The sequence below is a fragment of the Choloepus didactylus genome, chromosome 10, assembly GCF_015220235.1.
Source record: "Choloepus didactylus isolate mChoDid1 chromosome 10, mChoDid1.pri, whole genome shotgun sequence".
NCBI classification, from domain to species: Eukaryota; Metazoa; Chordata; class Mammalia; order Pilosa; family Megalonychidae; genus Choloepus; species Choloepus didactylus.
Window position 1 is genome coordinate 15,277,289 of NC_051316.1, and position 27,631 is coordinate 15,304,919.

At 38.7% G+C, this 27,631-nt stretch overlaps 1 protein-coding gene across 5 annotated transcripts in view; it reads left to right on the top strand.

The window, feature by feature from the left end:
• Nucleotides 1-27,631, top strand: part of LOC119504964 (zinc finger protein 169-like) — a 60,922-nt gene that overhangs the window by 13,738 nt on the left and 19,553 nt on the right. For 4 of the 5 annotated variants that reach the window (XM_037797608.1, XM_037797607.1, XM_037797610.1 and 1 more), the window contains 3 exons: nt 16,291-16,378; nt 22,180-22,306; nt 22,807-22,902. In XM_037797608.1, the coding sequence (XP_037653536.1) occupies nt 16,346-16,378; nt 22,180-22,306; nt 22,807-22,902 (256 nt within the window). In that variant the 5' untranslated portion in view covers nt 16,291-16,345. Of the gene's footprint in view, nt 1-744; nt 804-16,290; nt 16,379-22,179; nt 22,307-22,806; nt 22,903-27,631 lie in introns of those variants that run through there. The other variant, XM_037797609.1, reaches the window with a different exon arrangement.

Consider the following 27,631-nt stretch of genomic DNA (forward strand, 5'->3'; position numbering starts at 1 on the left):
CATCCCTTTTCTGTCTTGATAGTAAATCCCCATTCTTTAGCTCTAAGTCTTTTGTTTTGTAAAGTAGGGTGAATGATGCCAGGTCTGCAGTCAGGATAAGAGCTAATTCCTTGGTGCTTCTGGTTCAAAAAAGTATGCTATCAGCTGCCATTGCTGCCAAATCTGTTTTATGATTTCCTTTGCTAGACAGCTGTTTGACTTCTGATGCCCCCAACAGTGCTGCACAGCAACTTCTGGTGGTAGCAGTACAGTTTCTAATAAAGCTAATACAGTCTCTGGATGCTTAATTTCTTTATTATTTGCAGTTAAAAGTCCTCTTTCCTTCCAAATTGCACCTGAGCATGCACTACAGAAAAGGCATAGTGAGAGTCTGTATAAATGTTTATTTTCTTGCCTTGTTTGATGATCAAGGCTTGGGTCAGGGTGTGCCAGTTTGAATGTATTGTGTCCCCCAAATGCCATTATCTTTGATGTAGTTTTGTGGGGCAGACGTTTTGGTGCTGATTAGTGTGCTTGGAATGTGCCCCACCCAGCTGTGGGTGATGACTGATAAGATATTCCCGTGGAGGCATGGCCCCACCCATTCAGGGTGGGCCTTGATCAGTGGAGCCTTATAAATGAGCTGACTCAAAGAGAAGGAACTCAGTGCAGCTGTGAGTGATGTTGAAGAGGAGCAAGCTTGCTAGAGAGGAACATCCTGGGAGAAAGCCATTTTGAAACCAGAACTTTGGAGCAGACGCCAGCCACTTGCCTTCCCAGCCAACAGAGGTTTTCCGGATGCCATTGGCCATCCTCCAGTGAAGGTACCCGATTACTGATGTGTTACATTGGACACTTTATGGCCTTAAGACTGTAACTGTGTAGCCAAATGAACCCCCTTTTTATAAAAGCCAATCCATCTCTGGTGTTTTGCGTTCCACAGCATTAGCAAACTAGAACACAGAGCAGTGAGTTCAGCTTTCTGGGCTGATGTACCTTGTGGCAGGGGTTTGGCTTCTGGCACCTCTGTCAGGGTTACTATGGCATATCCTGAATGTCGATGTCCATGGTCTATAAAACGGCTCCCATCCAAGAACGTTTCTGGGTCAAGTTCCTTTAGAGGGATGTCCCCCAGATCTGGTTGACTAGAGAACACTTTCTCAATCTCCTGAATGTGTAACAGTGACTTTTAAAATATAACGTTAAAACTGTAAACAAGCAGGAAATTGTAAATCAACCTTAGAATGTAACTTAAAGCAGCTTTTAAATATAATCTTAAAACAGGAATATGTACCTGTAAAGTTTCCACCTTTCACAGGTGTCACCTGGTTCCTAAAGGAAATGGGAAATGGCTGGATTGCTGGGGTTCTCCAAACCTCTGTTACATGTTAACTAAAGTGATTAATTCTCTTTGTCTCTAATGGGTTTAGCCAGCTAAAGAATCACAACAGGGTGATTGCCCCAAACCTCCCAGATAAAGATAAGCCTTTTGTGTTTATCACTCTTGTTGCATATTAGTTGTTAATTAAACAGTTAACTCTCTTTTTCTCCAATGGGTATAAAAACCAATTGAAGAAACACTTTGGAGAAACTGATTTGGGAGAGCTTCCCCTGTCCTACCACTGGCATAAATAAGCCCTCTTTTCCTCTTCAGCCTGGTTTGGTGTGACTTCTATTGGCCACACCGAGTGACAAACCCAGATGTGGGAAGTGCCTCTTCCACAGTTTTAGCACCCAACATGGGACACAATGTCTGTATTACATGCTGCTCCGTGGATTCCTGGACCCCCAAGGTAAGACATTCATGAGTCGCAGCTCTACAGCTATCGGAGAGACTTTTCTCCTAGAGCTGGGCAAGGAAGTTTCTTGCCCCGGGAATCCAGGATCCCAGCAGTAGCTGGCTGTGGAGGAAAACAGGTTTGGTGAGTGAGTGTGAATGTTTTGTGTGCTTGTACAGGGCTTGGTCTTGTCTTCTTTTTGTTCGTGGGCCCTGTTTGTTTCTTCTTCAGGAACACAAACTCCTGCCGAAGTTGTAAGTGGGAGACTGCACTTGGTTTGGGTGCTCAGTGGCACACAAATTTATGCCAAATCTGTTTTTTGGAGGATGCAGCCCCAGGCATAGAGGAATAGACATTGAGATGTGGATTGGAAAAAGGCGGCAGCCCCTGGCATTAAGGGAGGTCACTGAAGTTGGTGCCTAGGCTTATTTGAACACTCAGTGGCACATAAATTTATTACAAAGCTGTTTTTGGAGGGTGCGGCCCTGGGCATAGGGGAATAGCCATTGAGACTTGGTCACCTAGGACTTGGCTTTACTTCTTGGTCTTGTCTTATCTTTGTGTATGGGTCCTGTTTGGTTTCTTTTCCAGTGACACATAAACTCCTGCTGAATCTGTAAGTGGGAGACCACACTTGTTTTGGGTGCTTGGTGGCCATGACTTTATGCCAAAGTTGTTTTTGGAGGGTGCAGCCCCAGGCATAGAGGAATAGCCATTGAGACAGTCGCCTAGGTCTTGGCTTTAATTCTTGGTCTTGTTTTTGTTTGTGGTTTGGTTCAGTTTTTGTCTTGTGTTGTGCCAGTTTGAATGTATTATGTCCCCCAAAATGCTGTTATCTTTGATGCAATCTTGTGTGGGCAGACATATCAGTGTTGATTAGACTGTAATTCTTTGATTTTTTCCGTGAAGATGTGACCCACCCAACTATAGGTGATAACTCTGATTAGATAATTTCGGTGGAGATGTGGCCCTGCCCATTCAGCGTGGGCCCTTATTAGTTTACTAGAGCACTATATAAGCTCAGACAGGAGTGAGCTTGCTACAGCCAAGAGGGACACTTTGAAGAATGATAGGAGCTGAGAGAGGAGCTGCAGCTTACAGAGCAACATTTTGGAGATGGCCTTTGAAAGCAGACTTTTGCTCCAGAGAAGCTAAGAGAGGACAAACGCCCCAAGAGCAACTAAGAGTGACATTTTTGAGGAGCTGCAGGCTAGAGAGGAACGTCCTGGGAGAAAGCCGTTTTGAAACCAGAACTCTGGAGCAGATGCCAGCCACGTGCCTTCCCAGCTAACAGAGGTTTTCCAGACGCCATTGGCCTTTCTCCAGTGAAGGTTTTCGATTGTTGATGTGTTACCTTGGACACTTTATGGCCGTAAGACTGTAACTATGTAAACCCTTTATAAAAGCCAAACCATTTCTGGTGTTTTGCATAACAGGCAGCATTAGCAAACTGGATCATGTGTTGTTTTGTCCTGTTGTGTCTCAAGTTATCTAAAAAGTATTTTAAAAAATGGGAAACAACATAAGTTAGAAACCTAAGAAAATTAAGAAGAATGAATCTTTAAATTGCATTCTTAAGCATTGAAAGGAATTTGGGTAACTACATGAGTGAGAAATGTAAAGAAATTAAGAAGGATGACCTTTAAAATTGCATTCTTAAGCATTGGAAGCAATTTGGGTTTGAGCCTATGACAAAGAAAACATGGACCATTTATGCAAAGCAATTTGGCCTCAGTATAAATTAGAGGATGGCCACAAGTGGCCAAGCCAGGGATTAATAAAATATATTATTTTGCCACTAAATTTATTTTGTATGAGAATAAGCAAATGGGATAAAATTCCGTGTGTGCAGTGTTTTATGGCTCTATCTCAGAATAAAAAACTGCAGAGAAAATGTTTGGGGCATGGCGTTTTATCCATCAGCCAAACTCCTAGCCTCTCCTTAAAAGTTCCAGAGGAAATAAGGAGAGCCCTAGCCCCCAGTGTAAAAAGTGCTGGTAAGATTGCCAGACCCCCCAGGTGATTGAGGCTTTTGAACTCCAGGTGGAGAAATTGGTAGCCAAGATTTCTAGGCCGAGGCTTGTGGCTCCTGTGCACCCACTCCCCTTCCTGCTAAAGTCTGCAGTTTTTGCGCTCTCCTTTCCCTCCCCACCAGAGCCTACAACTTGGCCTCTCCCTCCTCTTCCTCTCTCTCTGGCCCCTTGTCATAAAGCTGAAAACAAGCCTCTCATGCTTATGAATTCCCCCAAATGGCTTTCCCACCTCATATCATGAGTGATATGAACTTCAGGCAAGGTGTTTCTACCTCAGGAGGGCGAAGGCAGGCAAAGTGTCCTCTCCAACAAGATACAAAGTATAAGCAGACTTCTTTCTCTACTTCAGATCTACACAATTGAAAGAGCTGGGTCCCCAGTTATCAAGAGGATCCCAGGAAAATGAAAAACTTGCTTAACTTAAGTTTTGTAATGTATAATCCTAATTAGGCTAATATGCAAACTTTGTTAAATGTGCTATAATCTCAGAAGAAAAGAGAATTGTAATTAAAAGGACACATGATTATTCTAATTCTTGAAGCAATGATAAACCAGAAAATCCAGTACACGCCCTTGGAAATCTGGCTGTCCCACAAGTAGACCCCTGTTGGGACCCAGGTGAAAAAGTTGGCAAAACAAAATTAAATCAGCTATAAAGCATACATAATTGTGGGACTAAAAAATGAAGTTCCTAAACAGAATAACTTAAGGTAAAATTCAGGAGGTTGTCCAACAGCCAGATGAAAATCCATCAATGTTTTTAGAATAATTATTCAAAGCTTACCATAAATTTACTAATTTAAGCCCAGAGGACCCAATAAATCAACACAATGTGAATCAGTCTTTTGTTGTCAGAGTGCCCCCAACATTCTTTGAAAATTACTGAAAGTTGACGGTGGACTTAAGTTACCAATCTCAGCATTGATGGAAATTGCATTTAAAGTGTTCTATAATCTTAATGCAGCTCAAGGAAAGGACTGAAAAAAAAGCTATCACCTATAAAACCAATTGAAGAAACACTTCAAAGAGGGTGATTTGGGAAAGCTTCCCCCTATCCTCCCACCAGCATAAATAAATCCTCTTTTCCTCTTCAGCCTGGTTTGGTGTGACTTCTGTTGGCCATGCTGAGTGACAAAACCCAGATTTGGGAAGTGCCCCTTCTACAAATGCAGTCTTACAAAGCAGTTCCCTCAGATTCAGGTAACACTGAAGCTGGATTTAAAACTGTAGAACTCAGGAGTCACATGTTAGTGTTATTTAATAATATGGCTTGATACTTTCCCCCTGCTGGCAATTAGCCAGTAACCTCCTTCCTGTTCAAGTGGAGAGAGTACACCATGTGGAGTGTACTATAACCTCCTGACCCAAGGTAAATTTTGTAGCTTCTTGTAAAATATCACAGATGGCAGCCGCAGCCTGAAGGTAAGGTCGCCATGCTTGTGACGTTAAGTCCAGTTTCTTAGAAAAATATGCTACAGGCCGTCTGCTCCCCGAAGTTCTGTGTAAGAACACCAAGCCCTATTCCCTGCTTTTCATGTACAAACAGATCAAAAGGCTTGTGCACACAGGCAGTCCCAACGCTGGAGTGGTGCTCAGCTTTCCTTTAATTTGATGAAAGGCCTGGTTACATTCTGCTGTCCATTCCAGGGCTTCGCTGTCTGAGCCCTGCACAGCGGTGTGCAACAGTTTGGCAATAAGCCCAAAATTGGGAATCCAGATGCAGCAGAAACTGGTCATTCCTAGAAATCCCCCTGTAACTGCCTCTTTGTTTTAGGAGCTGAAATATTCATCAGGGCTTGGTGCCTATCAGTCAGGAGGGCTCTCTGACCTTGGGAGAGCAAGTATCCTAAATGCTTTAGGGCTTAGTGATTTGAGTCTCCTCTGGGACATCTTATGTCCCCTAGCATTCAGAAAGTTCAGAGTCTTAATAGTATTTGCATCTGAATCTTCTGGCAGTTCTGCTGGCTATTAAAGTGTCATCTACATATTGCAAAAGGACCCCTTGTTGCAGTTGCAAATCATGCACATCTTTTGCTTAGAGTTCTCCAAAGAGCATGGGAGAATTCTTAAATCCTCGTGGCAAAACAGTCCATGTAAGTTGCTCTTTAAATTTAGTGTCTGGGTCTTCCCATTCGAAAGCAAACAGTTCTTGAGATTCAAGAGCCACAGGTATGCAAAAGAAAGCACCCTTTAAGTCTGATACAGAGAACCACTTGATGTTCCCAGACAGAGTTGTCAATAGAGTGTGAGGATTAAGTACAGTGGGATGAATGTCTTTCACAGTTTTGTTTATAGCCCTTTAATCTTGGGCTAATCTATATTCTCCATTAGTGCCAGGTTTTAAGACTGGGAGTATAGGCATGTTAGATGGAGACTGGCAAGGCTGAATGAAACCACTTTCTTTTAAAGTCTCTATTATTGGTTGTGCTAGTTTGGATGTATTATGTCCCCCCAAACACCATTATCTTTGATGCAGTCTTCTGTGGGCAGGAAATGTATTGGTGTTGATTGGGTTCCAGACTTTTGATTGGATGTTTCCATGGAGATGTGATCACTGAACTGTGGGTGAGATCTTTCATTGGATAATTTTCATGGAGGTGTGGCCCTGCCCATTCAGCATGGGCCTTGATTAGTTTACTGGAGCACTATACAAGCTCATGCAGAAGGAGTGAACTTGCAGCTTGCTACCGCCAAGAGGGATACTCTGAAGAATGCACAGAAGCTGAGAGTAGCTGCAGATGAGAGACAGTTTTAAGATGGCCCTTGAAAGCAGACTCTTGTTCTGGAGAAGGTAAGAGAGGACAAACACCCCAAGAGCAACTGAGAGTGACATTTTGAAGAGGAGCTGTGACCTAGAGAGGAATGTCCTGGGAGAAAGCCATTTTGAAACCGGAACATGGAACAGATGCCAGCCACATGCCTTCCCAGCTAACAGAGGTTTTCCAGACATTATTGGCCATCTTCCAATGAAGGTACCTGATTGTTGATGCATTACCTTGGTCACTTTATAGCCTTAAGACTGTAACTGTGTAACCAAATAAACCCCCTTTATAAAAGCCAATCCATTTCTGGTGTTTTGCATTCCAGCAGCATTAGCAAACCAGAACACTGGTTTAATGTCTTTCCTTGCTTGTAATGACAAAGGATATTGACATACCTTGGGTTGATTTGATCCTCCCTTGAGCTCAATTTTTACAGCTCTTCCCGGAGTGCCAGATAACCATACCTCAGAGGTGACATGTTCTAGTATATGAACTGGTACGGTTCTTTTTCAGATTCTTCAGCTTGTAAAAGGGCAGCCTGCAGATGGAATCCTTTGTCTGGAAGCACTTGGTTTGCTATTTCTCCTTTTGAAAACAATTTGAGCATTTAATTTAGTTAGCAGATCCCTTCCCAGCAACAGTATAGGGCATTCAGGCACATACAGAACTTGATGCTGCAAATACTCTTTTTCCAGTTTTACCGTCTAAAGGCTGTAGAAGCACCTTAGGTATATTTTGGCCATTTATTCCAACTGTCATAATTTGTTTATTTTTTATCAGTGGCCAGTTGCTGGTTTATCACAGAATAAGTTGCTCCTGTATCGATGAGAAAGACCACTAATTTGCTTCCCACCTTTATCTTTACCCGAGGTTCTTAGTGGTAAATAGGTATGGCAGAAGAAAGTGCTGCCAGTGCCCTTGGGCACCCCTAATGAGAATCTTCTAGTCCAGATCCATGGGCCATTAATGCCATTTCATTCTTTCCTTTTTTCTTATTTGTCAGTTTGGGACAGTTTTTCTTCTAGTGTCCTTCCTCCATGCAGAAGAACACTGATCTTTATTTATTAGGTTTCTCTCTCTTTTTTTTCCTCTGCCATGACCTCCTCATGCCCAGCTCCCACTTAGAACAGCTGCCAGAAGGGCAGTCTGTTGCTTCATCTGCTGTTTTTGCTGAACTTGTTGCCGATTGTTGAATACCTTGGAAGCAACATCTATGAGCATTGCAATGAGCATTCCAAGCCCCCCCCCCCCCCGTTTCTGTATTTTCAACTGTGTACAGAGCACTCTGACTAATAAAAGTCTTATTAATTATTCTGGTATTTTCTGGACTTTCCAGATCTATATCAGAATACCTGCGGTATGCTTCAAAGATTCTAAGAAAGCAGAAGGATCCTCATTAGGCTTCTGCTGTATCTCCTGTATTTTGTTCAGAGATTTCTGTTTTGGGGCCCATTCTTAAGGCCAGCCAAAATGCATATTTTATAGGGCTCTAAAGGAACATGCTCCCAGGGTCATTAGGATCCCAGCAGGCACTTGGGACTGCATAAATGGAGTCCTGGGGAGACACCTCTGTTCTACCTCCTGCCTCGCTTTATCTAACACCATTGTCTTTCCTCCAAGATTGGCAACACATTCATCAGTGACTGAATAACAGCCCAATTTGGGGTGCATGTGGCAAAAATGGGCACAGTCTTTTCATTTGGTCTGGATCAGCACCGTAACCAGATGTGCTGTTTCTCCAGTTTAACAAGTCAGATGTTGAAAATGGTGTGTGGACCAACATAGTTCCCCAAGAGTGTCCCTCCTCATCAACTTCTAAAGGGACCTGACACGTTAGAAATTGCCCTGCCCCAGAAGTGATTGCACCCTGTCCAAATTGCACACCACTACGGGTATGAGATGGGGAGGTCCTTCCTCCAACAGGATCATATGGATCATATGGAAAAGTGCTAGGGAGCTCAGCCAGGCCCACAGGTGGCAGAGGGGGTGGGAACGGCACTGCTGTCAGACCTGCATCTGCGAGCTTGCAGGCAGGGATTGCGCTGCTGCCAGACCTGCACTGGGAGGTGTCACTGCTCACCCAGATGTCGGAGACAGTGAGTGCAATACTCTCTCTGCAACGAGTGGAGGAGGTGGAGGGAATGGGGAGGAAAGAAGGGCCATCCAGTGGGTCCTGCTCACAGTGAGGATTTCATGCAAGGCTTTTAATATCTCTTTTCCCCTTGGACCTCATCAAGGGGCTTCTTTTTTTTTTTTTTTTAATAGTTTTATTGAGATATATTCACACACCCTACAGTCATCCACAGTATACAATCAGTTATTCACAGCACCATCATACATTTGTGCGTTCATCACCAGAATCAGTTTTTGACCCTTTTCTTTACTCCAAAATAAAATAAAAGCAAAAAGAACACCTAAATCTTTCCATCCCCTCCATCCCACCCTATTCCTCATCTAATTTTTGTACCTGTTTTTCCACTCATCTATCCATGCACTGGATAAAAGGAGTGCAAACCACAAGGTTTTCACAATCACACAGTCACACTGTGCAAGCTACAAAGTTATATAATTGTCTTCAAGAATCAGGGTCACTGGGTTGCACTTTGACAGGTTCATGTATTTTCCTTTAGTCATTCCAACACTAAAAGCTAAAAGGTGGAAACTAAAAAGGTGGGTCAAGTGAGTATTTTGTAGAATACAATTTTAATTTCATTGCATTGGCATTTTAGCCATGCCACTTTGCATTTTAGTTAATTTTTTAGTGGCTGCTCTAGAGATTGCAATATACATCCTTAACTTTTCACAGTTATTTGCAATTAATATTGTACCACTTCAGGTACAATATAAGGACCTTGCAGTTGTATAGGTACTGTTAGCCCCTGTCCTGCCCTTTATGCTATAATTGTCATAGGCATTGTAGACAGTATGCTGTGTATGCTCCCCATCACACATGATTCTCATATTTGTGTTATAAACAGTCATATGTGTTTTAAACAAATTAGGAGAAATAAAGAGATAGGCTTTTGTGTAGGAATGTATTTACCATTTCTGATGATCTCCAATCAGCACAGAAGATCCATGTTTCTATTTGACTTCCTTTCCCTTCAGCCTGAAGAAACTCTTGTAGTGCAGGTCTGCTGGCAGTGAATTCTTACGGTTTTCTTTTATCTGCAAATATCCTTTGCCATCATTCTTTCTGAAAATCAGCTTTGAGAAGCATTTGCTTACATATATGAAATCAGTTTTTCTGCTTTCTGCTACTACAGTTTTGCTTTTCCTAGAATTCTGTATCAGTGGAATCATTTGCCATGTATTCGTTTCTGCCTTTTTTTAAATTCAGTTTTATTGAGATATATTCACATACTGTACAGTCATCAATGGTGCACAATCAACCATTCACAGCACCATCCCACAACTGTGAATTCATCACCCCAGTCCATCCCCGAACACCTTCCCTATACCAGAAAGAATCAGAACCAGAATAAAAAAACAAAAATAAAAAAAGAACACCCAAGTCACCCCCCATCCCACCCCACTCTCCATTCAGTTCCTGTCCCCATTCTCCACTCATCCATCCATACACTGGATAAAGGGAGTGCAACCCACAGGGTCTTCACAATCACACTGTCACCCGCTGCAAGCCACATTATCACACAGTCGTCTTCAAGAGTCAAGGCCACTGGGCTGGAGTCTGGCAGTTTCGGGCACTTACCTCTAGCCACTCCAACACACCAAAACCTAAAAAGTGTTATCCATACAGTGTGCAAGAATGTCCACCAGAGTGACCTCTTGACTCCACCCGAAATCTCCCAGCCACTGAAGCTTCACTTCGCCCCATTTCGCGTTCCCCTCCCGGCCAAGAAGATGCCCCCAATCCCACGATGCCAAGTCCAGACCCATCCCTGGGAGTCATATCCTGCGTTGCCAAGGAGGTCCACAACCCCTGGAAGTCAGCTGTACCATTTTACAGTCCTGCCAGCATTGTATGAGAATTCTGTTGCTTGGCATCCTTCCCAACATAGTATTGCCAGTCTTTAAGCCACCCTAACTGATGTAAAGTGTATTAAAACAATGTTATCCTTAAACTATTTTCCCTTATTTATTGAGGTGTAATCGAAGTACAATAAGCTGCTCATATTTAAAGTGTACAATTTGATTCATTTTGATGTAAGGATTCACCTGTAAAAACCTCATCATAATTGAGTAGCAAGCATTTCTGTCACCACCTCCCAGTTTCTGCCTGCTTCTTTGTCATCTGCCCTCCTCTTTACCTTTGTCCTCAGGCAACCACCGATCTGCTTTCTGTCACTCTAGATTGCTTTGCTTTTTCTGGAATTGTGTACAATAGAATCATACAGGATTTACTTGGCCTCTTTCACTTAGAAGAATGATTTTGAGTTTCATCCATATTGTCGTGTCTTTCAACAATTTGTTCCTTCCTGTTGCTCAGTAGTATTCCATGGTAGGGTTATCAATTTGTTTATTCATTTACCTGTTGATAGGCATTTGGGATATTTCTGGTTTGGGGCTATTATAAATAAAGTATTGTGAACTTCTATGTACAAGTCTTTTTAGAGACATAGGCTTTTGTTTCTGCTTGGGTAAATCCTTGGAAGTGAAGTTACTGAGTCCTATGGTAGCTCTGTGTTTAACTTTTTAAGAGAATGTGGAACTGTTTTCCAAAGTAGTTGTGCCATTACATCCCTAGCAGCAGTGTGAGATTTCCCGTTGCTTCACATCCTCACCAAAACTTATTATAGTCAGTCTTACCAATTTTAATGGGTGTAGAGTGGAGCCTCATTGTGATTTTAATTTGCATTTCCTGATTACTAATGTTTTGTGTATAATTTTATACGCTTACCATTCATAGATCTTCTTTTGTGCAGTATCTATTCAAATATTTTGCCCATTCTTTTAAGTGTGTATATATGTGTGTATATGTACATGTCCTTTGTCACATGTATGTGGTGCAAATGATTTTTCTCAGTCTGTGGCTGGCCCTTTCCTTTCTTTATTGGTTTTTTTTGATAAGCTGCATTTTAAAAGTGTTCTTGAGGTTCAGTTTATCCATGCTTTCTTTTATGGTTCCTGCCTTTGCGTTATCTAAGAAATATTTGTCTATCCCTAGATTGCAAAGATGTTCTTCTTTTTTATTTCCCCTAAAAGCTTTATAGTTTCAGTTTTACATTTAGGCCCATGATTTATGAATTAATTTTTTACATCTTTTGAGATAGGGGTTGAATTGTGTCTTTCTCCTATACAGATGCCCTTCACTGAATGGCTTTGGTGCCTGTGTTAGTTATCTATTGCTGTTGAACAAATTGCACCAGAACTTAGTAGTGTAAATCAACAATGTTCTCTCACACAGTACCTGAGGGTCAGGAGTCTGGAAGTGATTTTGGCTTAGAGTCTCATGAGTTTGGAGTCCAGCTGTTGGCTGGGGCTACTCTAATCTGAAGGTTTGACTTTGGCTAGAAGATTGACTTCCAAGAAGGCCCCCTCACATGGCTGTTGGCTGGAGGTCTCAGTTCCTTGCCCTTTGGCCCTCTCAGAAGGCTACAGAAGTGTCTCAAGGCATGCCGTCATCTGGTTTCCCCAAAGGGGTGACTCACGAGAGAGGGACAGAGTATCAAGATGGAAGGCCTGTACAATGCCTTTTAGAACCTAATATCAGAAGCCCCAAGAATATTGCTTACACTGTATTCCATTGTTAATAGACTAACCCTGGTGCAATGTGGGAGGGAGCAACAGAGGGTGTGATATCAGGCGGCAGGTGTCATTGGGGGCAATCATGGAGGCTGGCTACCAAGTAGCCAAGTCACTTGACTATCTATGTGAGTTGATTTCTGAATTCTGTTCTGCTGCATTCACCTATTTATATTTATACCATTGTAGGTTTTTAATTAGTCTTGAAATAAAGTACTGTGTGTCTTCCCCCCTATGTTCTCATTTTTAGCTGTTGTAAGTCCTTTGCATTCTTGCGAATAAATTGTGGTAATTTTGGAACCAACCTGCCGGTTTCTTCAAAAAAGGCTTCTGGGAGTTTGATTGGGATTGTGTTGAATCCTTCGATCGATCTGGGGAAATTGAGATCTTAACAATAATGAGTTCTCCAATCCATGAACAATACATTTGTGTATATTTTCTCTCAGCAATTTTTAATATTTTCAGGGTGGAACTCTGGTGTGTGTATGTGTGTGTATGTGTGTGTATGTGTGTGTTTGTAAATTTATTCCTAAATACTTTTAAAAAATGTCTTCTAAATGGAGTTGCTTTAATTTCATTTTACATTTGTTTTGTTGCTAGTATATATACAATTCATTTTTCTGTATTAGCCTTGCATCCTGTGAGCTTGCTAAATTCACATATTAGTGCTAGAAGTTTGTAGATTCATGGACAGGTTTTTGGATGAATGTAAGTTTTCATTTCTCTGCAATTAAGTGCCTGAGAGTACACTTGCTGGGCCATATGGTGGTTGCATGTTTAAGTTTTATAAGAAATGGCCAAACTTTCTCAAATGGTTGTACCATTATACATTCTCATCTAAATTTATGAATGAAGTAGTTTTTTGCATCTTAGTCAATTTGGTATTGTTAGTATTTTTTAATTTAGCTGAACTGAGAGGTACATAGTGATATCCTGGTTTTTAAATTTTCATTTTCCCAGTGGTTAATGATGTTGAACATCTTTTTTTACATGCTTATTTGCTGTCTCTAAACCCTGTTTGGGGAGATGTCTTTTCATATCTTTGCTCATTTTTTAATTGGATTATTTGTTATTTTATGCTGAGTTTTGAGAGTTATTTATGTATTCCAGATATCAATTCTTTGTCAGATATGTGGTTTGCAAATATATTCTCTCAATCTGGAGCTTGTATTTTGACTCTCTTAACCAGATATTTTGCAGGGTAAAGGTTTTTAATTCTGATGACGCCCAGCTTCTTGAGTTAATTAATTAATTTATTTTTTAATGGGGATTGTGATTTTGTTGTCAAGTCTAGCCCTGTATCCTGAAGAGTTTCTCCTATGTTCCTTTTGTAAAAAATTTCTAATTTTACATTTAGATCTAGGATCCATTTTGAGTTCATTTTTGTAGAAGGTATGAAGTTTTGGTTTTAAAATTTTGCCTATGTATGTCTAATTGCTCCAACACCATTTGTTAAAAAGGTTCTCTCCTCCACTGAATTGCTTTACATTGATTTACTGTTCTGCGTTCTTTGGATTCTTTCCAATGTTAGGGTGATCAAGAAATCCAACAACGGAAAGATATTTCTTTAAAAATTCCCTCATATAATAATTGCAAGTTCATTCCTTTTTGTCCCTAACCACTTCTACCTCTCTCAGTGTTGATTAGTTTAAACTGAGATATCATACTTCATATGTCAAAATTAATAGCTTACACTTCTGGGCTTTGTCTTTTACTTTCATGATCATAGCCTTGTGATCATTTCCAAGTTTATTCTTTCAGGTTTCACTGGATCTTGTTCTGACTGTAATGTTTTCTTTGTCTACTTTGACCAACCCATTAGAAACTTTACATTTTCTGCCTTTTAAAATGAAATATTTCAAATTTAGAAGAAAGAAGGAAAAACAGTGTAGTATAATGAGCATCCTTTTGTCCATCACCTTGATTTAGCCATTATCAATATCTGTGTTATTATTACCTTGATCAGTTTTTTAGTTGTTGCTTGAAAATTTTATTTTTTTAAACTTTATTGTGGAATATTTTCAAACTTATACAGCAGAAGAGAGAATAGTATAGTTGATAGAAGCAAGCATTATAACTAAACATGCTCACCCGATTGTGGAGGAGAAAAGCATTTATTCATGATTTTGCAAGAATGGGTGCACAGCCAGAAACATGGCAGGCACGCTGAACAATAGAACTCAGCAAAATTTTATATCCTAGGCCTAACGCAAGCCCCTTCTCTGTTTCTCCATTGGCTGGATACTCCAGAGGGTACAGTGTATTTGAGAGAGCTAACTAGCCTGCCTTTGGGATTTTAAATTGTGTAGCCTATCAGAGAGAGTTAACTAGTTTAAATTTCTTGCTGCAAGTTCCCATCTTTGGTTATACCCCTACATCCCTTTTCATTCCAGTAACTCTAGTTATTTTTCCCATATAAGGAGCTGGCACCTGTTCTAGGCTTACGTCATGGCTCTCTCTCTCTCCTTCCCTTTACCACAGGGCCAGTTTAAGCCAGTTCTGCCACCAAGTCTCCATTTTCCCTATTCCATGTTGCCTTTATGTGAAAGCTAAACTTAACCCTTTCTTACATAATGAGTGATCATGTACAACCCTTTTTTAGCAGTTGTAAACCAGTGACTCACATTGTTTCATATATTCTGCATTTATCTTTTTTTTCCCTCCTGGAGTGTTTTAAAACAAATCTAAGTCAATTTCATCTACAAACCCTTTAAAATATATATCTCTAACAGATGAGTACTCTCTCTTTCTTTAAACATAACCACATGCCATTATTTGGTGGGCATCAGCACAGCCCCCTCTCAACCTAAGCCGAATAAAATTAATATTGATTCTTTAAAATCATCTGACATCCAGTTAATGTTCATATTTTCCTGCTTGCTTCAAAAATGACTAAACAGGGTTCACACATTTTATTTGGTTGATGTCTTTTAAGTCTCTATTCCACAAGAGTCCTGCCATTCATTTGTTGATTTCATATTTTAAAATATTGCATCCTTCAGTGGTCAGCATTATTTACTAAAAATGACTGTTTTTTCCTCTCTAGCCAGAATATCATACACCTAACAATATTAACAATACATCTCTAATGTCTCAATTAGATGCATCCCTTTGCTTATAAAGTTGACACCCCTTTTCAACATGAACAGGTTAGGGTGGTCACTGCCTAGACATCCCTGAAGATCTAGTGATTAAACTAGAGGAAGGAGTAGCAACAGTCAAGATGGAATTTAACAAAGGATTATGAATACAGAATCTTTATGTAATTTTCTTTTCTTTAGTTGCTAGGGTATTAGAATAGTTAAGAGGAAAGAACTGAATGGTGGAACTGTAACCCATAGCATCCTTTGAAATTTGTTCTATAGCTACTTGTTAAATTGTAATTTGAAAGCTATCCCTTTTTGTATATATGTTAGATTTTACAATAAGGGAATAACTGAAACTATGGTAGTGTAATTCTTAATAACTTTGGAAATTTCCTATATATATACTTGTTAAATCATATTTTGAAAGATATTACCTTTTTGTATATATATTTCATAATGAAATAACTGAAACTGTGGAATTATAACCTATAATATTCTTTGAAATTTGCTCTGTAACTACTTGTTAAATTGCACTTGGAAAGTTATCACTGTTATGTATATATATTATATTCTACAATAAAAATAAAAAAAAATGAAATAAGATTTCTAATGTCATCTAATACCCAGTTCATACTGAAATACTCTTAGTAGTCCCCAGAATGTTTTTTGCAGTTTATTGTGCAAACCAAGACCCAGCTGCTGGGAGATGGAGCCTTTATTCCCCAGCTAGGGCTTAGAGCAAGCCTGCTGCTGGCCCAGCTCTAGGGGCCTTATTTGCAGGGCACTGGTTGAGAATGGGCTGCGTTGATGTCCTCGGCAACCTGCCTTCCTTACCCTCCTCTCCTTTCTCACCACCAAATTGGGAGTCCAACTGGTGTGCAGGTGCTGCTTCCTTTAGGGGCAGTTCTTCCCAAGCTCACCTCTCACTTCTTTTCTCTTTCTGCAGATGTGCCTCTGAGATTTGACTCTTCTCTAGGAAGAGCACTCAGGAAATCAGGAATATGGCCCCAGGGCCCCTCGTAACCAAGGACAAGGTAAGGCCTGAAATTTCTTCCTGGCTTTTGTAGGATAGACCCCTTACCCAGTCTTGTCCTGGAGGTTGCTTTACTTTTTTTGGGCAGTATCTAGTCCTGATCTTGGAGGTGTGACCCCTCTCACCTGGAGCCTATCCAGATTCCATCTCTGCTTCATTCACAACTTGGGCATTTGCCAAATAGTTAACTGATCAGCACATCCTGAGCAGTTCAAATAAAAATTCAGGGACGTCCCTGCTTCCTGGGGGTCCCAAGGCCTAAAAAGTTGAAGGAGGGCTTGGGGATGGGGTGGAGTCGGGTGGGGAGTGTCTGAGCTCCCCCTGCAGGACTTGGCAAGTTGAAGTGCTGGGGGAAGACGTGCCTGTGGGAATTGGTGCACACTATTGGCCGATGACAAGTAGCTGGAGCCAAACAGTGACTTCACAGTGTGGTCGCATTCTCCTTGCTCCCCTTGCCACTAGGGCTCACTCCGATCACCTTCCTGGTCCCTGAAAGTCTTGTGTTCAGCACCTCTGAGTCTGGATGGAGACACTTCAGCTGGGCTCCTGATGCTAGACCAAGGAGTATGGACTTGAACTTGGAGCAAGCTGGGTTTTGAAGGATTGTGAGGAGTTTGCTGTGATGAACTAAAAATTGGGGAATAAATACCCAAATTGAATGAATTGAATGAATATGGGTACTAAAGCAAAAGATTTTCTAATCCCTAAGACTAGGTCATTTATGAATTTGACTTTGAATGGAATTAACATTTATTGACTGCCTAAACAGATGCCACGCAGAGCACTTTTTTGTTGAGTATATCAATTAAAGAAAATATTTATATTCATTTTTGCTACAAATAATTGGCTATTTCAGGTGTAGAATTCTTTTTGCAAAAAGATCTGGACTTGTGGTGGATATTTGCCTGTTTCTGGAAGAGTTAAAAATGATTGGTTTTGATGTTATCAGAACATCACTGAAAGCTGGGTTTCCTACATTGGTCTCTTAAACCTCTGAGAGAAAATTTGTATGCACCTTTGAGAGAAAATGTATGCAATTCAAGACTCCTAAGCTATTATGGGAAGTTTTTCTTTTGTGTTTCCATTTTCTATTTATAAAGTTAATAGTGTTTGAAGCAAAAAACAGAAGATGGCATAAACCCAGAAGATTGCATTGGCTTACTTTTCCCGCCCCTCTTCTTCCACATCCTATGGGATCCTTAGCAGATCGGAACCTCATTTGTCTATAACCAACATCTCTTAATATATATTTTATTTTCTTTTTCTTTATAAGTGTTGACTGTATAAAGGGGCCACAATCTTAACCAAATTATTTGAAGGGACTAAAGAACAAAAGGGTTTCTTTGGTTTTCTTTATCTTATTTGAAGCATAGGAATAACCACATATTTTAGAGTCATTAAATTGCATTTCCAGATACTTTGGTATGCATCAGATCCAATTTATCTAGAAAAATCTGAACTATAATGACAGCATGACATTTAGGCATTTTTCCTGAGAGAAATTGGAATATGCATTCAATTTATGGCATAGAAGAGAGCTGGTAGGCACATGCTGTTAACTAGTAAGAAACTAATTGGCATCTCTTCATTGATTCTTTAAAAAATGTTATTTGAATGTTTGCTCTGTGCAGGATACTTTGGGCTACAATGATATCAAAAACACAAGCACAATCTCCATTCTTAATAGAGCTGCCAGTTTATTTAGGGGTTAAACTATCATTGTAATTAAAAATTTTATTAATTTTTTTATTGAGGTATAATTCATGTACCATACATTTAAAAATGTAAGTTTAGTGGTTTCAAGTTTATTCACAAAGTTGTGTAACCATCATCACTATCTAGTTCCAGAATGTTTTTGTCACCCCCAAAAGAAATCCTGTACTCATTAGTAGTTGCTCCCCAGCCCCTGGCAGCCTCTAATCTACTTTCTGCCTCTATAGAATTGTCTATTCTGGACATTTCGTGTAAATGGACTCAAACAGTATGTGGTCTTTTGTGTCTGGTTTCTTTCACTTAATATAATATTTTCAAGATTCGTCCATGTTGTAGCCTGAATCAAGAAGTACTTCATTCCTTTTTATGGCTAATAGTCTCTTGTACAGATATACTACATTTTATTTATTTATCCATCAGTTGATAGACATTTGGATTATTTCTATCATTGGGATTTAATTTAATATTTTTGGTATGTATATGTGTGTGTATATATATATGTATATATTTGTACCTTTGATAGATCTTAATGATAAAATCATAGCATGTTAAAACTAGTATCAACTACAGCGTCGTACTTTTAAAGATGAAGAAACCACTAACATCAGATTCAAATCTATGATTCTTTATAGGTTAAAAACATTCACAAACTTTTAATATTCCATCTTACTATCTCTATCATGGGAAATTTAATTTGTTTTCAATGTGTAACTGTTACAACTAATACTTCTGTGGGAAAATGTCTACCTGAAATAATTTTTGGATTTACATTTATTCTCAAAACAAAATATGACCAGAGAAGGAGACACACACATTTTAAAGCATATAAACTATAATTCTATAGTACAGAGTCTGTGTTCTTTTGTTTTGCCTTCAAAACCCTCCTCAGGGTTTACAACACCTGTTTTGCTCTATATTCTACCATTAGCCACCTTTCCCTTCTGCTACATGTTACTCCCTTCCCATGTTATGAGTGTTCTCCATCTGTTCTTTTGCTCATGGTATCTGTATTCCCTATCTAAATTTGCAATTTAAAAATTCCCACAGAAGAAACCTACAGGCCCAGATGATTTCACGGGAGAATTCTGTCAAAACCTTTAAAAAAGAGCTAGTGCTAATCTTACATAAACCTCCAGAAAATAGAAGAGGAGGGAACACTTTCCAGTTTACTTTATGGAACTAGTATTACCTTGATACCAAAACCAGAAAACGACAATACAAAAAGTGGAAAATACACACCATATCTCTCAGTAACAGATTAAAAAATCTTTAACAAAATACTAGCAAATTGAATTCAACAATATATAAAAATAATTCTATAGACCATTACCACGTGGGGTTTATTGCAGAGATATAAGGCTGGTTTAATAGTTGAAAATCAATCAGTGTGACTCACATTAAAAGGCTAAAGAAAAATAATCGCATGATTATATCAGTTGATGCAGAGAAAGCATTTCACACAATTCAACACCCATTCAAAAAACGGAAAGAAGGGAACTTCCTAACTTAATAAAGGGCATCTACAAAAATCCTACAGCTAACATCATACTTAAAGGTGAAAGACAGAAAGCTTTCCCTCTAAAATTGGTAACAAGGCAAGGAGGTCTGCTCTAACCACTCTTTGTTGTTTTTATTAAAGTTTTTTTTTTTTTTTTATTAGAGTAGTTGTGGGTTTACAGAACAGTCATGCATAAAATACGGATTCTTATACACCACTCCAACAAGAACACCTTGCATTGGTGTGGAACATTTGTTGCAGTCGATGATAGCACTTCTTTATAATTGTACTTTTTTTTAACAGTAATTACCTTTGTTACAATTGATGAAAGATTTTAAAATAGTACTATTAACTATTGTACGTAGTTTACAGTAGGTATATTTTCCCCCATATACTACCTATTATTAATACCTTGTCTTAGTGTCGTACATTTGTTATAATTCGTGAAAGAACATTCTTATACTTGTGCAATTAACTATAGTCCATCTTCTACAATAGGGTTCATTCTGTTTTACAGTCCTATGTTTTATCTTTTAATTTTTATTCTAGTACCATACATGACCTAAAGTTTTGCCTTTTAATTACATTCACCTATATAATTAAGTGCTGTCCTCTAACCACTCTTATAAACCACTCTCACAACTTCTAAGAAATTAACCTAAAATGGATCACAACCTAAAAGTAAAATATAAAACTACAAGGCTTTTAGGAAGAAACACAGGAGAAAATCTTCAGGATCTTGTTCTAGGCAAAGAGTTCTTGACACCAAAAACTTGATCCATCAAAGGAAATATTAATATATTGAACTTCATTAAAACTAAAAGCTTTTGCAAAAGCTTTTAGTTTTAATGGGGAAATGTTTGAAAACCACATAACCAACAAAGGATTAGTATCTAGAATATATAAAGAACTCTTAAAAAAACATTAAAACAAATGGGCAAAGGACATGTAGAGATATTTCCCAGAAGAAGATATCCAGATGCAAATAAGCACAAGATGCTTATCATGAGCAGCTATTAGGGAAATCAGTAGTTAAAGCCACAATGAGGTACCATCACATACCTCTCAGAAGGATAATACCAAATTCTGGTGATGATGTGGAGGAACTGGAACACTCATATATTGTTGGTGGAAATGTCAGATGGTACTGTCACTCTGTAGAACATTTTGGCAGTTCCTAAAAAACTAAATATGAAACTACTATTAAGACACAGCAATTGCACTCCTGGCAGAAAAATAAAACCTTGTCTGCATACAAAAACCTGTACAGGAACGTTTATAGCTGCTTTGTAACAGTCTCAAACTGGAAACAATTCAGATGACCTTCGATGGCAGAATGGTTAAACAAACAGGTACAATGAAATACTACTTAGGAATAAACTAATGATACATGCAATAACATGGATGAATCACCAGAGAATCATGTTGAGTGAAAGCCAATCCAGAAGATTACGTACTGGTGTCATTCCCTTTGTGTAATATTTTTGAAATTATAAAGTTAAAGGAATAATCTCCATATTCATGGTTGCCAAGGGTTGAATAGGGTGCAAGGGTGGGAGGGAAATGGGTGTGGTTATAAGGGATCCTTGTGTTAATGGAAATGTTCTGTCTTGACTGTATCAGTGTTAATATTACTGGTTGTGATACTGCATTATAGTTTTGGAAGATATTACGATTGGGGAAAATGGGGTAAAGGACACATAGAATCTCTGTAGTATTTCTTACAGCTACCTGTGATTCTATAATTATCTCAAATAAAAAAAGTTTAAAGAAAAACTTTTATATACGCTGGCTGCATCATATGACCCAGCTATTCTAGTCCCAGATATTTATCCAAGAGAATCAGAAGCATATGTCCATACAAAAACTGTACCTGAAGATTCACAGCAGCTTCATTCATAGAAACCAACAATGGAAACAACCCAAATGTCAATCAACAAGTGAATGCATAAACCAAATGTGGTATACCCATCTAGAGGACACCAATTCAATAAAAAAAAGGAATTTGCTAATGATAACATGCAATAACATGGTCATATGTCCAAATTATATGTTGAATGAAAGAAATCAGACACAAAAGAGTACATATTGTATGATTACATTTATCTAAATTCTAGAAAATGAAATGACAGTAAGTAGTTCAGTGGCTGTTTGGGGCCAGGTTTGGAGGGAGAAATGAATTTCAAAGGGGCACATGGGAATTTGGGGGTCTGATGGATATTTTTTCTGTCTTGCTTTTAGAAGATGTATCATGATTGAAACAATTGTCAAACTCAATTTTTCTTTACATCTTTACGTTTGTTTTTCCTTTCTCCTTGCCTATGTTTCGAGCTTCCCAAAGGCAGGCACTATACATATTTTGCTGAGAACCCCCTTAACACCCATCCTTGGCTCTTGACTGTAGCAAGTATACAAATAGAACTGATTGGATATAGGGAGGGGATTAACAACCTTGAACGTATGGTTCCAATTAAAAGCAGGATCAAGGAATCTCACCTGCTTCCCCCAGGACAGCCTTCTTGTGGCCTCCACCCTGAGCAGTGGTCAAGGCTTTGTCTCTTGGGTGAGCAGAGATGCGTTTTGTTTTTCAGGCACCCGTGGCCTTTGGTGATGTGGCTGTGGACTTCACCCTGAATGAGTGGGAGCTACTGAGTCCTACCCAGAGGACCCTATACAGGGAGGTGATGCTGGAGAACTACAGCCATCTGGTGGCTCTTGGTGAGGATGGCCTGCCTTAGGGCTCTGACTCTGCCCGTTGGCCATCTTAAGTCTTTATGTAGTAGCTGCCATTCATACCTGATTTTTCCCTTAGCACTGGACTCAGAAAGAAAAAGTCTTTTCTCTACCCACCTCCACCCCGAGAATGCTTGGGTTTTGTAGAGTTGAAAATGGCAAAGATTTACATGTTCATGTATGTGTGTGTATGGGTCCAACACTGTATTTTGGTCCCCTTTTCTCAGGTTGGGGCCCTCTTCTGAGGTTATTTTGCTTCAAACGGAAGATTTTAATTCACTATAGCACAGAATAGAATACCACCTTTAGATCCAGGATCCGTTCCTCTTATTCGTCCCTTCTAGCCATTCAGAGTGCCTTTGTCCCACCCTCTGTGCTTCCCTACCACTTTCTGGGTGATTGCTTTCCCCTGTTTGGCTCTGAGTTCTGGAATAGCCTCTTAAGTCACTAACCAGAGGTCTCCTTGGCTTCTTCCTTGTGAATAGGAATTGCATTTTCCAAACCACAGCTCATCATACAACTGGAGAAAGGGGATGAGCCCTGGAGAGAGGAGAGTAAATTTCTTCTGGACCTTGATCCAGGTGAGTGGGAGACAAAGGGCAGATGAGTATATGCAACTGTGTGAGGAGCTCAGCAGGGGAGGAAGGAGCAGCTGTCCTTGAGGTGCTAGCAGGAAGTTCTTCTCCAGGTCTCCAGGACACGATAAAGGCTGTGGGCCACTGCCTCTCTCTCCATACCATCATCTGGGCCCGAGAGAGGACTTTCCTGGCACCTTGATCCCTTCCTCCTCCAGGAAGTCTCACTTCTAACTTGGCTTCCCTAGCACTTTCAGGATTTCCCCATTCCAGAACTTTTGTTGCTCTGTTCTTGGAGACTAAGCCTGCTGCCTCTTTTAGATACTTTCTCATTTCTCTTATTCTTCACTTGGTAACTTTTTTTTCATCATTTCTACCCTTTTAAGCCCTGTAACTTACTTTCTTTTATTTTTCAATGCATCATTTAAGATTACAACAGGGAATGAAGAATGATGCCATGAATACCATAATTCCAGTCCTGCAGACTCAGACGTAAACATTATTAAAACAGTTGACCACACCCTGTACCTTCCCTGCCTGTATCCTGCTCCTCTGCCCCCTACCGCTGAGAACCCTGTTTCTGAATTGCCATTCCCATGACTGATTTCATTCTTTTATTCCATTTGATGGGTACTTAGACCACACAGAATTGTTTTACATGTTTTTTAACTTCTCTGCACATAGTATCATATTGTACATGTCATGCTGTTCCATGCCTTTCCACTGACATTATGTATCTGAGATTCATCCATATCCAATTTGTAGTCTAGTTTATTCTTTTTTTTTTTCTTTACATTGTCATATACTATTCCATTGTATGAATCTGTTTTAATGCACTTGAATTATCCATTCCCTTCTTTTGGACATTTAATTTGTTTCCAGTTTTTGGCTATTAAATAATATTGCTGTGTATTCTTATATGCATTCTTTTAGACATGTGCAAGAGTTCCTCTTAAGATATATACCTGGGAGTAGAATGGCTGGACATAAACATACATATCCTCAACTTGATGAGGTTATGCCAAATTGATTCTGAAGTTTTTACCAATTATACCCCCAAAACCAGTGTAGGAGAGTTTATACTGTTCTCCATCCTTACCAACCCTTGATATTGTCAGATCTCATTTTTTTTGCCCATGTATTCATTATGGATGAGATCTTATAGGGGTTTTGATGCTTACTAGTGAGCATAAATCTCTTTTCATATATACCTGGAATTTTATGTGACACTTGGGAGGTAAGGATCAATTTTTGCCTGATTTATCTTTTTTTCATTCTTTGATTTTCAAGCTTCCTAGCATTTTTTGATTATTCGTTTTTGTTTTTGCCTCTAAATATATACATACAGCTCGAGTTGCACCATAAACAAACTGAATTCTTTTGTCTTCTTTAAAAAGAACTTTATTATTAAGGTATAATTGGCATACAATAAACTACATATATTTAAAATGTAAAATCTGGTAAGTTTTGACATATGTATACACCATAAAACCATTACCACAATCAAAATATTGAGTATATCTATCATCTCAAACATTTCCTTCTGTCTTGTTATAATTTCTCTCCCTAGTCCTTCTCTGCTGTCCTCCTCCTTCCCACAAACCCAGGCAACCACTGATCTGCTTTCTGTCACTATAGTTTTATTTATATTTTCTAGAATGTATATAATGCAACCATATAGGAAACAATACATCAGCATAATCATTTTGCATTTCATCCGTCATGTTACATGTATCAATAGCTCATTTCTTTTTATTGCTGAGTAGTATTCCATTTTATGTATATGTCCCAATGGATTGAACCAATTACCTATTAAAAGATATTTGGGTTGTTTCCAGTTTTTTACTAATACAAAGATGTAAACATTCGTGTACAATTCTTTGTATTGAAATACATTTTCATTCCTTTACATAAATCCCTGGACCTGGAATGGCCAGGCTGTATGCTAGAATGTATATTTAACTTTTTAAGAAATTCACAAAGTTGTCTCCATTATTAGACATTCCCACCAGTAATATGTGGAAGTTCTTGGTGCTCCTTGTCTTTTTCCGAACTTGACTTGGTTAGTCATTTCAATTTTAGACATTATTGCTGTGTTGTGACATCTTAGTGTGGTTTTTGTTTACATTTTCCTAATGAAGCTGAGTATCTCTTCATGGGCTTCTTTGCCATTTTTTCGTCTTCTATGGTAAGACATCTCTACAAATCTTTTCCCCACTTTTTTAAGTTGCTTATTTTTTTATTATTGTTTTGAGAATTCTTCATATATTCTGTATACAAGTCCATTGTCAGATAGGTGATTTAGAAGTATTTTTTCTGTGGCTTGCTTTTTTTTTTTTTTACTTTATTTTATTTTTTGTGTGTGGCTTGCTTTTTATTATCAGTGTATTTCAATGAGAGATTCTTAATATTGATGAAGTTCAGTTTATCAGTTTTTTTTCTTCTAGGAATTGAGCTTTTGGTGTTGTATTCAAGAAATCTTCGCCTAACCTAAGATCAAAAAGGTTTTCTTATATTTTATTTTTAAATTTAAAAAATTTTTAATATTTCTTTTTTTTGTTCTTCTGGAAATTTTATAATTTCTTATTTTACATTTAGGTCTGTAACCTATTTTGAGTAAATTTTTATACATTGGTACAAGGTCTAGATTTGTTCATTTTTTTTTTGTTTTTGCTTACAAATATCCATTTTTTCCAGAACCATTTATTCTAAAGATTTATCATTTCTTTACAGAGTTGCCTACATCTGTATGTTCATCTGATAAAATTTTTCTTCTGCCTGAGGGACCTTTTTCTAAATCCTTCATGTAGTGGAGGTCTGCTGACACTGAATTCTTTCAGCCTTTTTGTGTCTGAAAAAAGTCTTTAATTCACATTTATTTTCGAAAGACTTTTTGCTGGCTATAGAATTCTAGGTTAACAGTTTTTTTTCTTTTATTACTTTGTAGATTTTGCTCCACTGTCTTCTAGCATTGTTTCTTTTATTTTTATTTATTAGAGAAGTTGTGGGTTTACAGAACAACCATGCATAAAATACTTGGGTTCCTGTGGACTGCCTTATTATTAACACCTTGCATTGGTGTGGAACATTTGTTGCAATTGATGATAGAACATTTTTATAATTATACTGTTAACTATAGTCCATGATTTTAATTTAGGGTTCAGTGTTTGTGTAGTGTAGTTCCAAGCATTTTAAAACACAATTATTGTTACCATTTATACAGTCTAACATTTCATCCTTTAATCACATTTAGATACATATTTCACTGCTGTTAATTACAGTACAAATGTGCTAACATCACCACTATCCATTACCAAAACATTTCCATCATTCCAAATGGGAACCCTGTACATTTTAAGCCTTAACTTCCCATTCCCTGTCTCCACTCTATCCCTTGGTGACCTGTATTCTAAATTCTGACTCTGAGTTTGCTTGTCCTAATTATTTCAAATCAGTGAGATCATACAATATTTGTCTTTTTGTGCCTGGCTTATTTCACAGAAAATGATTTCTTCAGGGTTCATCCATATTATTGCATGTGTCAGGACTTCATTACTTTTTATGGCTGCATGACATTCTGCTGTGTGTGTATACCACATTTTGTTTATTGATTCATTAGTTGATGGACACTTGGGCTGCTTCCATCTTTTGGCAGCTGTGAATAATGCCACTAAGAACACTGGTGTGCCAATAGCTGTTTGAGTCCCTGCCTTCAATTCCTTTGGGTAATTATTTACCTAGTAGTGGGATTGTTGGGTATATGGTAGTTCTATACTTAGCTCTCTGAGGAACGCCCAACTGTCTTCCACAGAGGCTGCACAATTTAAATTGCCACCAGGGATGAATGAGTGTTCCTATTTCTCTGCGTCCTCTCCAACTCTTGTTATTTTCCAGGTGTTAATAGCAGCCAATCTAATGGGTGTGAAGTGGTATCTCACTGTGGACTTGATTAGCATTTCTTTGATGGCTAATGATGTTGAGGAACTTTGCATGTGGTTTGTAGCCATTTGTTTTTCTTCTTTGGAGAGATGTCTGTGAAAGTATTTTGCCCATTTTAAAATCGGGTTTTTTGTCTTTCTGTTGTTAAGTTGAAAAATTTCTTTATGTATTCTGGATATTAAATCAGATGTGTGGTTTCCAAATATTTTTTCTCTTTATGTAGGTTGTCATTCTACTTTCACAATAAAGTCCTTTGAGGCACAAAAGTTTTTAATTTTGATAAGATCCTATTTGTCTAACAAAAGGTTCTGAAGATGCTTCTCTGTTTTCTTATAGGAATTTGATAGTTCTGGCTTTTATATTTAGGTCTTTGATCCATTTGGAGTTGAATCTGTATAAGGTGTGAGGTAAGGATCCTGTTTCTTTTTTTCCTTCCTGTTTTTTTTGCAAATGGAGATCCGGTTTTCCCAGCACCATTTGTTGAAGAGTCTTTTCTTTCACAATTGAGTGGTCTTTGCTCCTTTGTCAACAATTAGTTGACCATAAATGTAAGGGTTGATTTTCTGAGCTCTCAATTCCATTAGTCTATGTGTTTCTCCTTGTGCCTGTACAATGCTGTTTTGATTACTGTGGCTTTGTAATAAGTTTTAAGATCAGGATGTATGAGTCCTTCAGCTTCATTCTTTTTCAAGATGGCCTTAGCTCTTTAGGGCCCCTTACCCTTCCATATAAATTTGATGATTGGCTTTTCCATTTCTGCAAAAAGATGTTGGAATTTTGATTGGGATTGCATTGA